The 13444-nt window shown below is 41.8% G+C and overlaps 1 protein-coding gene across 1 annotated transcript in view; it reads left to right on the forward strand.

The window, feature by feature from the left end:
• myt1la (myelin transcription factor 1-like, a) overlaps positions 1 to 10068 on the forward strand; it is a 68112-nt gene extending 58044 nt beyond the window's left edge. The window contains 10 exon segments of the mRNA XM_048986405.1: positions 642 to 763; positions 1520 to 1585; positions 1942 to 2004; positions 3207 to 3290; positions 3992 to 4213; positions 4297 to 4388; positions 5299 to 5402; positions 5944 to 6087; positions 7497 to 7559; positions 8756 to 10068. Coding sequence (XP_048842362.1) covers positions 642 to 763; positions 1520 to 1585; positions 1942 to 2004; positions 3207 to 3290; positions 3992 to 4213; positions 4297 to 4388; positions 5299 to 5402; positions 5944 to 6087; positions 7497 to 7559; positions 8756 to 8896 — 1101 coding nt within the window. The 3' untranslated portion in view covers positions 8897 to 10068.
• Positions 10069 to 13444: the final 3376 nt, after the last annotated feature.

Genomic DNA, 13444 nt, shown 5'->3' on the forward strand with positions numbered 1-13444 from the left:
GGCCACAGGGCCACTTGCCCCAGCTGAAAGCTGATTGCCCCCCACAATGCCTCCTCCCTGTCACTCACCAGTTCAAGTCATATCATTGGCTAGGCATAAGGTTGGTCCCTCGGGGTGAATTATGGTCCCTCTTATGCCCCCTACCTTAAAAAATCCTAGGATGGTGACTGGCTAAGGTAAGCGATGATGTCTGTCACATTTCAGCGTAAATAACTGGCTTCCATGATACACAACTGTCTCCGGGTTATTCAATCTCCATGATCCTGGTCACCAGCTCCATTAAAAACAGCATTTTCCGACATTTTATCCTAATCCTGTCTAAAGGGACAGAAGCTCCATATATGCAAACATTCTGAGTGTGAATGTAAAAAAAATCCTCAAGTTTTACATGAACTTTACAAGCAGTCAGGTGAAAGAAAAGACGAGATGTGACACGGTGTCAGGAAAATGCCGGAAAGCGCAGCGTCGCTGTTTGCGAGGTGCTGGGCCCGTTGTAGCACGGGTGTTACCGCGGTGTACTGACTGTGATCCCTGCCCTAAATCTGTCACTGTGATCGACACTGCGCCACAGCTTAAAATGGGATGCACATCTCTACCTCCTCCCGAATCCCCCCCCCCCCCCAACACATGCACACACACAGCCCGGCGACTTGGACCCATTCCAGGACCTTCTGGAGGACCGCCAGTACCCAGGAGAGGTGACGATTGCCAGCCCCAAGCCCAAGTACCCTCCATGCAAGGAGAGCAAGAAGGAACTGATAGGGTAAATCCTGGGGTGGGGGTGGGGTTTGTGGGCTGCTCATTCTGCTAGGGGGAAGCTTATTGTCAACCGTGAATTTCTCATCTAATCAACTGCTGTTGTGTTTTGTTCATGCTTGCAAGTTTAGGTTGTTTTTTTAAGCTTTTGGGATGGGAGGGGGCTCACCCATTAGTCACCCATGAGACAATGTGAAACTGACTGTGAGGGTGGGGGTTAAAAGGCATCACCCCGAGTATTCTAATGTGGCTAATGCTAATTTAGCCAGTAGATTACGGTAGATGGTTTTGTACGTAGATCCCATTTCATCTAGACTGCATATTAAATTTCAGTTTGAATAATATGAAACCAGAAAGAGAAGGTGCTCGGGTTTTATCTGCTGATCTGAGAATTATTTGATCTCCCCTGTGATTCCATGGCTGGTTACACCTCGAGGGTTGGTGCGACCTGCCGTACCGGTTGCGCGTTCACGCTGCGTCCGGGTGACGTCGGCGCTGCTTTCAGCGACGCACTGACCCTCCTGGGGGGCGTTTTTATTCATGCATGCTAATTTTAAAATGAGTCTGTCCTGCTAGCACCGGCCTCGTTTTCCACCAGAGCTGAAAATGATCCCGTCACGTCTTTAGATGTTGGAGGTGTTTGGGATTAATCCAAATGTTAATCATCAGAGAGGGAGGCACTCTCAAGTTAGCTGTGGATTCCAGGACCTGCCTGTATTGTTCCCCGGTGTTAAATCCCCTTCCTGTCTGCCATGTTTTACAGCCTGTCTGCTTGTCCTATGGCTGACAAAGGCATCCGTATGATGGCGACCAACGCGCAAGACATCAAGTGAGATGCCTGCCTCTTGGTTGCTGTTTAAAATGCTTTCATTATCTGCATGTTTCCCAGTAAAATCACAAGGAAATGAGAAACCCAGGATAAAATACTGCTCCCATATTCAAGCCTGAAATATTTTCATTATTAGATATGTGCCTCTACTCATCGGAGTAATTGAATGTTTTGAAATCTTTTAAAAACTTTTTAAATCACCGTAGCCATTTATGTGAATTCTAATCTGGTTCTCACACTTTGGGATCCATCAATTACAGCCACAGAGCTGTTTTCATGTGTGCCCTCAAGCCTGCTGAAGTGGCTTTAAAGTCAAATTATCCATCTATGTGAAGTGTGGTGGTTTGTCTCGTCAGGTGTCCCACACCGGGCTGTGATGGGTCAGGACACATTACTGGGAACTACGCCTCCCACAGGAGGTAAGGAGAATGTCATCTTTTCACTTTTTCTCTTCATCTTTGCCTCTCTTCTTCTTGGTAGTTTGTTAGTTGTGTTGTGGGTAGCCTCGTTACTTTGTGGCTGCAGGTTTGAATCCCACCCCCGCTCTCTATGTGTTGAGGGTGTGTTAATGCAGATAGAAAATGTGCAATTAGTCTAATTGGCATCCTAATAATGTCTATATTGTGTACTTGCGTCTGTCTTGGACTGGACCGATATCCCTTGCAGAATGTATTCCAATCTTCAAGTCAAGTCACTTTATTGTCATTTCACCCACATGAAACAAAACTGTGTTCATGCAGAGCATCACAGGTAGCATGAAGATCAGCTGACAAAGAAAAACTGAACAGTGAATGCTGGAAAAAAGACATAGTACACAATGCAATTTTACAAGTAAACAGCAGGTGCAATACAGTACATATAGACAGTCGACAGAACAAAATAGCATGATAGTACCCTTTGCTGCCCATGATGAGCTCCAAACCCCATCCATGACCTTGTTCTAGAGAAGGATTTGCAAGATGGAGGGTTGTATTCAGTTTAATTAGTTCTTTTATTTGTAGTAGCGAGAAGAAGCTCTGAAGTTTTGTGCTTTAATGCTCGGAACCAGACACCCCCTTCAACAAGACTCCTCAAATGTCATGTTCTGTGTTTAGTTAGTGACACGTAATCACCACGCAGTCAGCAGGAGTCATGCAGGAAAACGTCCACCAGGGGTGTTTATAGATTCATACTCCCAGAAAGGGTGCTGCTCCGCTGGGCCCGGCTGCCAGCAGGCTGAAGTGAAGTCTTCTGGTTGGTTATTTAACATTTATAATATATCTGCATTTCTTTCTGACAAATTCTGATGCTATCCTCCGACATTCCAGCTACAGGTAGCAAATGCTGTTACTGCTGTTCTCATTTTGAGTGTTTAGTATGAACTGCGAGCTGTAGTGGTGCCACTGTCACCTCACAACCCCAGGCTCAGGGGTGCAGAGGCCAGCCCAGCTTTGGCACATTCTTATGTCGTGTGGGTGTCCTCCTGCTTTCCAGAAACGTGTGCCTGGGCGAATCGTTGTCTCTGACCTGCTGGTAATGTGTGATTGTCTTATGTTGCCCCTAATGATGATCACCTTACCGTTCCCTCCTTTGATGACTGTTTTTTTGTTTCGTCCGTTCATTTTTCCCACTCCCCATGTAGCTTGTCCGGCTGTCCAAGGGCCAAGCGGAGCGGCATTAAGATCACACACAGCAAAGAGGACAAAGAAGACCAAGAGCCGATAAGGTGAGTCGTCTGCATGCTCCCTCCTGCAGTGCATTCTGGGAAATCGAATTTCAGTTTTACAGAGTCACGGATGCTGCTTTGCTGCGGCTTTTACATGCAACATCTGCATCACAGGAAAACTTGTGCTTTTTTTGTAATTAAATATTCCTAAGCCATGACAGGCTATTCCTCCTCCTGTGCAGACCTGCAGGTGACCGTCATCATTACCACAGTAATGATACGTAGCACAGTGTGCAAACATCCTCACTGCAGGTTTGGAGGAAAGGAAACACGCTGTTCATCTTAATTAGGCTCAGCCTGTCTTCCAAGGACACCAGCGGGCATCCGCTAAAGCAGATCAGCCCTCCGAATGGAATATCATGTGGCACCACTTCAGTCCTGCAGCCTCTGTAAAGGCTCACTCCCCAATTCATTTCTAATTTCCAAATAGTTCCTCTCAATTTTTATGTTTTTTTCGGAAATTGAATCCTGTGTGAAACAACTCGAGTGGGTGAGACTTGCTGTACCTGGTCAACAGAAAATTCCGGCACTGAATTTAATCTAGCGCTATCGTTAGCTGCAGAGATATAGCAGCAGATGTGCCCCGCGGTTCATGATGGCCGCTTACGGCTTAACAGAATCCCACTCAACACCAGCAGAATTTCGTTGACAGTTCGCCCGGCCGTGAAGCCCTGTCACTCCTCAGCCCTCCATGTCCCCAGGTGTCCTGTCCCCGGCTGCGATGGCCAGGGCCATGTGACAGGGAAGTATGCATCTCACCGCAGTGCTTCTGGCTGCCCCCTGGCGGCTAAGCGGCAGAAGGACGGCTACGTCAACGGCTCCCAGTTCGCCTGGAAGTCAGGGAAGACAGAGGGCATGTCATGTCCCACCCCGGGCTGCGATGGGTCGGGCCACGTCAGCGGCAGCTTCCTGACCCACCGCAGGTGAAGTTTCCTGTTCCTTCGGGCGGCTGGGGGGGGTGGTGTGCTTTTCTATGGCTAACACCCCATATTTTACCCCCCCCCAGCCTCTCCGGGTGTCCCCGGGCCACGTCAGCCATGAAGAAAGCCAGAATGTCTGGGGTGGAAATGCTAACAATAAAACAACGGGCCAGCAAAGGTATCCATCACAGTGCTTCCCCCTCCCCCGCGTGGCACAGAGCCAATCCCCGATCTGCATGCGAAGGCAGGTCTGGCTCTGGGGTACCGTTGCCCTATCAGAATCCCACATAATGACCAACCTGCTGCAGAAGGCTATGCCACAGCTAATCGGAGATCAGCATGTGCCACAGCCCGTCATGCAGCAAGTGGGGCTGCCAATTGACAGACATTGGCATACAGGCCCTGCTGTGCAGGCCATGGTACAGGCAATCAGCATTTTGCATGTGGTATGTCCTTCTATGGGAGCCAATCAGGAATTTACTTGTTTCATGATAAGCTTTGCAGCGATTTGGCAGTAAGAGAGACATAATGATGGTCTACAATTAGTGACTGACAGACATAAATGTGGAAAATTACTGGAAATTATACTGCCTCCTGAACATAAGAATAATTATTACAGACATTTCTACACTTAATCAGTCGTACTAAATGGTTGTACATCACGGCATATTTTTACTGTCAATGCATGTATCGTTTGCATGCTTATTAGATACCCAGTTATCGTGTTGCTCATAAAAACCTTGGTCTTAACCACGTCCAAGCTGTCCAACACAAAACTGAATGGTCACGCTTTCTTGGATTAAATGCATTTTATTGATTAAACAAGATGTCGAAATGCATCATTAATAACATCTAAGAACCTAAGAATTAACCCTAATGGGCATCCATAAGGCTTCACCAATTGTGTTTAGTTCCGGGATCTGTGGCTTTCATACGTGACGTGCTAATATTTACCCTGCAGGTAGCCATTACGCCTTTGTACGCATTTGTACGCATTTGTAAATGCTGTGTCACAGGTGCACGCACTTGCATGTACTGGGCTGTTTTACACGTCAGTGTAACTTGTGACCTGCACCTTTTACTTTCAGGGATAGAGAATGATGAGGAAATTAAGCAGCTGGATGAAGAAATAAAAGATTTGACTGAGTCGAATACACAAGTGGAGTCTGATATGATCAAACTGAGAACACAGGTAGGACACTAGGACTCAATGTGAATTCTTATCAAATAGAGAGTCAAAGTATGAAGCCTAGTGCTTAATTTGCTGATATTATTGTGTGAAAATAACCATTGTAAAGCAATGTAATTCAGTTGATTTTTTTTAAGACGAGGTGCTTAAGAGGGGCCATAATTCATACTGCGGGGCTAGCCTTATCATCAGCCAATGATTTGTTTTGAATCAGTGTCTGACAAGATGAGGGTACTCCTGGAGCCAATCATCTTTCACTTGGGGTCAATGCCTCTATGGTCCCACTCTTGTGTACACCCCTACAAGCAAGTTAATTGCAAACCAGTGGAATCGGTGAAATTTGATTAGTTGCCTCCATATATCTATACCGTATATCTGTGATAGCAGATCACCTTTTCCAGGAGGATGTTGTGCTAAGACTACTTCCACTGGAGTCATAAAACAATGCGCTTTCTTTTTTAAAATGTTCAGTGTGTATGCCTAGGGCAGTGCCCTATATAAACATCAGTTTCATGTAGGCCTGTGTCTGTGTCTTTTCCCCGAGATCACCACAATGGAGACTAACCTGAAGTCTATAGAGGAGGAGAACAAGGTGATTGAGCAGCAGAATGACTCCCTACTGCATGAGCTGGCCAGCCTCAGCCAGTCATTGATAAACAGTTTAGCTAATATCCAGCTTCCACATATGGTAAGAGACACAGACGGGCGGCAAACGGGGCCTGGCGGGAAGTGTGCTGTGACGCGATGGGGCCTCCATGCATGTTCATCGCGGGGGGCGGGGTCTGGGCCTCATGGAATACCTGGAGGGAGGTGTAACAGCCTTTACGTGTGCCCCAGTCTGGAGATAACAAAAGGGGACTCACCAAAAGGCCTTAAAGCCGTCCTGTATCAATCAGCCTTAACCATCCTGGCGCTCCTTAAAGTCATAAGACCTAAACATGTTTGTTTCTCACTACATGGATTGAGAAAACAGTAAAATTGAATATTTACTCATTTTAATCTGGCCTCTTGAGTCCTTCACGTATTCCAGTCAAATGTGTGTGTTAAATATAACCATGTCCTGTGGTTTTTCCAAAGTTGTTCCCTATATTTTTATACCAAATACATAAACCATTTCATCCTTCTGTTTTGATGTACCTTTTGTTAACACAAGTTCTTATAGAATATGGAAAGCATAACAGAAACAGCATTTCCCCCATAAACATTCATTTATTTCTTTAATTCTATCCTTACTATTTCAAATAGCAAGTATGGTCAGAAGCTACCACTGAATTAAGAAAAACTAATACGGTGCGGGAAGCATTTTTACCCTCAAACTATGACGAATTTATGCTCAGAATGTTTTATTTCTGTTCAGTCCAAACGGAATCTCTGTCCACAGCTAAAACATGAAGTACTATGAAAAGGTTATTGAGAATAATACTTAAGTCAGGATAAATCCCAAACTAGGAAAATACACAACAAGGAAAAAATAATATCATAATAAAAAACTGCAACACCTTCTCTGACTATTGTTTTATTTAGTATCATGTTACTACAAAACAAAGTTGTTGATTAATCCTACAGAATAAAGATGTTCATTTGTAAGCCAATCAGTTGACAGTCTTTATATTTCCACACTTGCCTTTTTGCTCGTTTGTTTGCATACCGAAGGCACCACCACAATGCTAAATGTGTACTGAGACTGCATTTCAGTGTCCAGATCAAACGACACACTGCTGGCTATTATTTGCGTCCAGACGTCTCTGTTCCCGTTCTTTATCAGTTTGCGTACAGCTCTGCATCATTCTTTCGCTTTTCGTTTCATTTTTTTCCCCAATATGGCAACCCTACGACAGCAGAGCTTGGTTTCAGCTGGGCAGGAGGAAGTCTCATTGACAGCTGAGCCTTAAATCGCCCAATGAGAATCATCCATCCAAGACTGGCCAGCTGATTGGTGCAGCCGCAGAGAAGATCCTATGACTGCCCAGCTCAAACCAAGTTCAGCAGTGACTCTCTGTCAGTTCAAATGCCCCAACTCCACCTTACCCTGAGATGTGAATACAGCAGCATGTGTACAGCAGGCTAATAGCATTTTTTTTATACCTTTCCCCATAGAAGCCGCTGCCACACAAAGAGGCTTCCGTTAGAAATAGCAGCTGTTTACAGACCCATCAGAGCGTAAGAGATCCATTTTCCACAATCTGATTGTTCTCTCGTTACACATTCATTTCCTCCCCTTAAAATCCTCTTCTTTGTCGACACAGTGTAGCGTGTGCACTGCAGTTTTCCAGAAACACACATGTGGGATGCTCGCTTGGCCTGCTTTGCTGACCAAGAAGGGAAGGCCTCCTGAGCAGAACGGGGAACACCGTGTCACTTGCTGGTTTTATATTTTGAATTTTGGTTGCAAAACATTTTCTGAAGGAGACTTCATACATTTCAGTGTAAAAAACTCTGGATATCATTCAACAGCATTATAATTAAAATCTTATTTACTAACATTTGGTAAAATTCAGTGAGCGATTAGCAATGAGTCAAACATGGCTGGTTGTATAAAACCAATGACTTTTTTTAATTCTAAGAATCTTTAAAGTACAAATAGACAGAAAAATCACAACCATAGATTAACTGTAGATATTATGGGTGCTGAATAATTTTAATTGCAAAAGAAAAAAAGTTTTCAGCAGAAACAAATTGCCAGTGACTTGCTACTAGGCAGAAAAAGACAGATGGGTTTAATGCTAATCCAGTATACAGGACAGGAAAAGGTATCTTATTCATGGATGTTACACACAGACACACACACACACTCATCACCTCCACCGCCCACAAACAGAAAAGCACACCTTTGCTTTTATTTATCTTATAAAGTTTTCTTTGTCTTAGTCACATCTTACCCTGACCCCCAAATTTTCCTCCACACCATCCTCATTGTCATTTATCCAAATGAAAAAAAGCTTGTTTATCCGCTTGTGTATTTGTTACTGCCATCATTCAGCTAGCTGGCCATGGCCTGACATCGGATCACCCAGATGCAAACAGATGTTTAGCATGGTTCAGATGAAACAGCTGATGAAGAACACACACAATCGATTTCACATCTACGACAGAAGCACTTTTAATACCATACTAATAGGGGAGTAACAGTTTTGCTAGCATGGAAACTTTTTATTTCTATGACAGTGTTTGGAGTAACTTTCTCCTCACAAACTGGTCACTTCACCTTCCAGTGCAGTCAGTGCTAATTACAGCATGGCAGAGGACTATACCGATGGCATTTTCCACAGGTAATGGGGGAGTGTCGCAGCTTGCGGCCGATGTCACCGCCGTACCTGATGCCTCATCAACCCTAATTCTAACATTGTGTCCTGCAGGAGCCCATGAATGAACACAACTTTGACGCCTACGTGACGACACTGACAGACATGTACACGCATCAGGATCAGTACCAGAGTCCAGAGAACAAGGCGCTGCTGGAGAGCATAAAGCAGGCGGTGCAAGGAATCCAAGTGTAGCGGGCGCTCCGGAGACGAAGCCTGGAGACAGCAGTAACGGCATCCTGACTCTGTGCTGTAATTAATCACACAGTACAACAAGTAGATTTTTCCATGTTTTAAAACTACTATGCTTGATCAACATCCACTTAATTTATTCGTTTATTTTATTTGGTCATGCTTTGAAAATGGCTAACGAAAATAGTTTTCGACGACATCCACGTTTTGTACGCTTTCATAATGTTTGGCCATGTTTATAGCTGCTGAAGTATGCACATTGCCCGTGTACCAGCCACACAGGGCACACGCTCCTCTCAACAACTGGCGAAATAAGTTTAGTATTCAAGAGTTGAGCAGGACACGGGAAAACGAGAAATGGAAATGCGCAAAGACTTTTTCCTTTGTCAGATTAATTATTCCGTCAAATTCTTTCTTTGCAAGACCTTGATGTAATTTATTGAATTCTGAGTTTTTCGAAGTCCTATATATCATTTATTTATTTGTTTGTTTGTGCATATTTATTTATTTGTGCGAGATTACAGCAAACATAACACGAACACCCAAATCATGTTTTAAAAGCACTTTTATTATGTTACCAATTCTTATACGATAAGAAGGGAATGTTCGATAACACTAAAACATGCGGCCAGCAGTCTTCTTGTTTTGCCGTTTGTTTCTTTGCTTGTTTATGTGACATTGTCGTAAACATAATTACACGAAAAACCACATCATCTTTCAAAATTACTTTAATTAGCATGTGTCATCAATTCTTATTTGATAAGAAGGGAATGTTGTTCGGCGACCTCTGGCCGCATCTTTCAGTGTTTTCTTGTTTTACCGTATATTGCCAATGTGCTGACACCGAATCGGAGCAAAATTTTGTAAAACTGGGCTTTAATATATAATAGGTTTACGCACAGAAAAGGTAGTGTGATATAGCTCTATTTTGCTTAAAACTGTGCCATTTTATGAAGCACTCTAACCTCAGTAGTATTTCTTTGTCAAATATGCCTGGTCTCTGAAATTCCAAGGTCTGGGTGTCGTGATAAATTAATCCTCATTGAACTGAAATGCAACTGAAATAGTCTTTGTATATGCAAAAGTAAATGAACAGGCAGAACAGTAATCTTACTGTATGCTAAATAAATATTTTACATGAATATTTTGAATACATAATTTAAAAAATAAACACGGATGCGATTTTTTTCCTATTTTTTTTTTTTTATCTAAGTACTTTAGTTTTGCACACGCACTCCATCGTTTCATCATTGTTGATGTTTCTACACGGAAAATATCATTTGATTTCCGCGAGCGAAAATTTACACATGATAATCAGGGCTGGAAAAACAGGGTTGTCCCCACGAATGTAGCTGCCGGTCGACTATTCCCGCTTGTCTTGTAAATGTATCTTTATAAGGAGAGTTGTGTAATGTCCCGGTGTTCAGAAACATTTCAGACACAAATAGCATTAAATGCATATATTGTTATACTACAATGATTATACGTTGCAACATAATTTAGAAAATAATTAATCAAAGAATTTCAGAAGCACTTTTGCATATAAAGGCGGTGTAAACATGAAAAAGTAAATCTGAATTGGTTGTAGAGCGACCGCAACGAGCTTATTGGTCAAGAAAATGAAATTCAGGTACACGAGCACTACAGTGCTTGTGCATCCCCATATTTAAATGTGCTGTTAGTTGTGTCGGCTATGTTCTTCTTTGCCTTTAAAGAGGGCTAACGCAAAGGTGCTTCTCCCTGGCGTAAACCGTGCACATTGTACAATCCTTAATCCGTCCCTTTTAGGGCATTTTTTTCCGCCTTTCTATAAAGCATCGTGTCCGCAGCCTAGTCAATATAGTGACGCTTCCAGTAGAGTTAGAGCTATTGATACGTTTTTACTTTTTTTAATGATCATTTATTTATTTGCTTGTTTGTTTGTTTGTTTATTTATTTATTTATTTATTTTAAGTCAACTGTCGTTATCGGTACAATGGCAAAGGGATATTAAGCACAACTGCTCGTCAACTGTTGGTATATATTGTAATATCAATTTTACCTGTTACTATTTCCATAGGGAACACAAAAGATGATGTCACATGTTAGAATGCTCAATAGCTGATATATAAATAATTGTGAATTCATCAGAGTTTATTCTTATGTATCCATTTCTACGTTCATTTAAGTACAAATGAATAACAATCGGATTTTGTATAAACAATTGTGTTTTCTTTTCCTTTCTTTCACACTCTTTACCTCTCTTTCTCTCTCTTTCTCTCTCGGTGGAATTGAAGTTTAATTTATTTTTGTACTACACAGCATGGATTTATTAACATTTTAATTTTGCTATAAATGTGTAAGATCACAAGTTGCTGTGATATTTCATTTTTAAATCGTGAACTTTGTACAATTTTTGTCATGCTGGATGTTGACACATCTTACTCTGAATAAATAAAACTTGTGCTGCCAAAGTGCTGGTCCATTCAATGATGTATTTCAAATTATCGATATGTTGCAATATCAGGGCACAAGATGGTGCAATTTAATATTTCTACAATTATTCATTTGTTTCAAAATTGTTTATCCAATGCACCGCGATTTCAATCCCGGGAATGATTACTTAAATTAAGTATTTAAAATTTATTATGTTATTTTAAAATGGTGACTTAGCTTAATTGAAACACTAAAGAATCGTGAACGTTGTCCTATTTGCCATGTTTTTGATTGCATTGTTTTTCGGAGGGTAGTTGCCTTAAGAACCGGCAGAGGGCAGCATGTGTCATCGATTATAATATGAAATGCGACGTTACTGGGGAATACCGTCGATCATTACAATTGGTAGATTATTTAGGAAAATAAATATTACAAATACTAATTGGGCATTCAGCCCATCCTCCTGGATTTTTAGTGATGTAGCTTACTTTAAATATAACTTTTTAAACATATAACGTGATTATCTTAATTTTAGGTGCCTTACTTTAGGTAAATATATTCCAAATATATTCTCTCCTGTGAGAAGAAGGACGTGTCCCTATTCTGTAATCAGCAGTCCTTAACGTGTAGTCAGCAGCATAAAAATTATTGCCAAAGAACCAGGAAGGATCCTTCTAATGAACTAACTAAATTGTTTCTGGGCGGAAAAAAAATCGCAGGCAGTTGATAACGTAATCTAACAAATTTTACACAAATAACAAAACATACAAATGGAGCCACACGTTCCCATTTGAAACAGGTAACCACAAATGAGGAGATAATATCTAGTGTTGTGCACACAGCTGTAGTGTTAGGGAAGTCTAACATGGTAACTGAACTGAAGCCTGATGCAAGAAGCGAAACCCCACAGTGCATCAGATAAGACTTTAATCTTGATAGCTGATCGAAAACGGTTATTGTGGGTAAGCATTACATTCCAGCACATATCTGTATTTCAATTGGCATAACATCTCATTTTCAGCCTTCTGAATGAAACTCGGCAAGTCACTAAGGTCAAGATGTCTGCCTACATAAACAGTTATGATATTAAATATAACTGCAAGCAGTAATGATGGGGCAAAGCAAACTATCAGGGCATAGTTGCCAAGGAAACTTCATGTGATTTCGCCAAGGGTATGGCTGCATGCACTCACTGCAAATTCCATGTCAGTTGACCAAAGACCGGCCAAGATATGATTTCAGTTCCTGTTTGGCTGCTTCACTGTCATATTTGGTATAACAGACAAACGATTCTGAAAAATATAAAATCAGTTTGATAACATTCGTGAGGCTTTGTCTGATGGTCATCTTTACAAAGTTTGGTGAAGGTTTGACTTTTTGAATTCTGACTTTAGAATTTTAGAATTTTGAATTTCTGATTTTAAGGTTTTGGATTAAATCCAAAATTGCAGCCACATAAATCCAGTCGACTTGACAGGTTGTCCCATCCGTGGGATTTCTTAAGATTTCACCAGAGACAACAACACGGTTATATGGTGAGTACATCCAAAGGTAATAGCAAATTCAAAAATGCACCTCGAAATGCATGGATCCCAAAATTTGAGGCCTTTGGACAGTCCCCTATCAAAGTGCCAAATTTCATCAAAATCCAGCAAGGTGTTCTATGGGCTACAACAGAATCCCTTTGCAGAAAGTATGCTAATATTGAAAAATTCTAACAATTATAATAGGTGCCTCACAGCTTCAGTGCTTGGCCCCTAAATATTTATGCTTTTAGATTATTATTCTTACAAGTAGAACTTTCAATGAATGATGTTTATTAGCTAGCTGGACACTGTATGATATAGATCTATGCATTAATAACAGGAAACCATTGAAGTTGAAATGGGTGGTAATCTTGATTTATATGATACATCCTTCAGTAACTTTTATTACATACTTCAGACTAAATTAAGGGCAGCCGTGGTCCTCTTTAATGGCTGTGACCACCTCCAGATGGCTGCACTCAGTAATCATACTGTTAGCCCAACAATCCAATGATTTAAGCTCACAGCTCACTTTTTGGGTTTGGTCAAATTCGCCTCCCCAGTGTTGGCCTTCTGATCTGATGAGTTGCCTTTCTGGGAAAGTCAGTGG

Source organism: Brienomyrus brachyistius, chromosome 19 (genome assembly GCF_023856365.1).
Source record: "Brienomyrus brachyistius isolate T26 chromosome 19, BBRACH_0.4, whole genome shotgun sequence".
NCBI lineage: Eukaryota > Metazoa > Chordata > Actinopteri > Osteoglossiformes > Mormyridae > Brienomyrus > Brienomyrus brachyistius.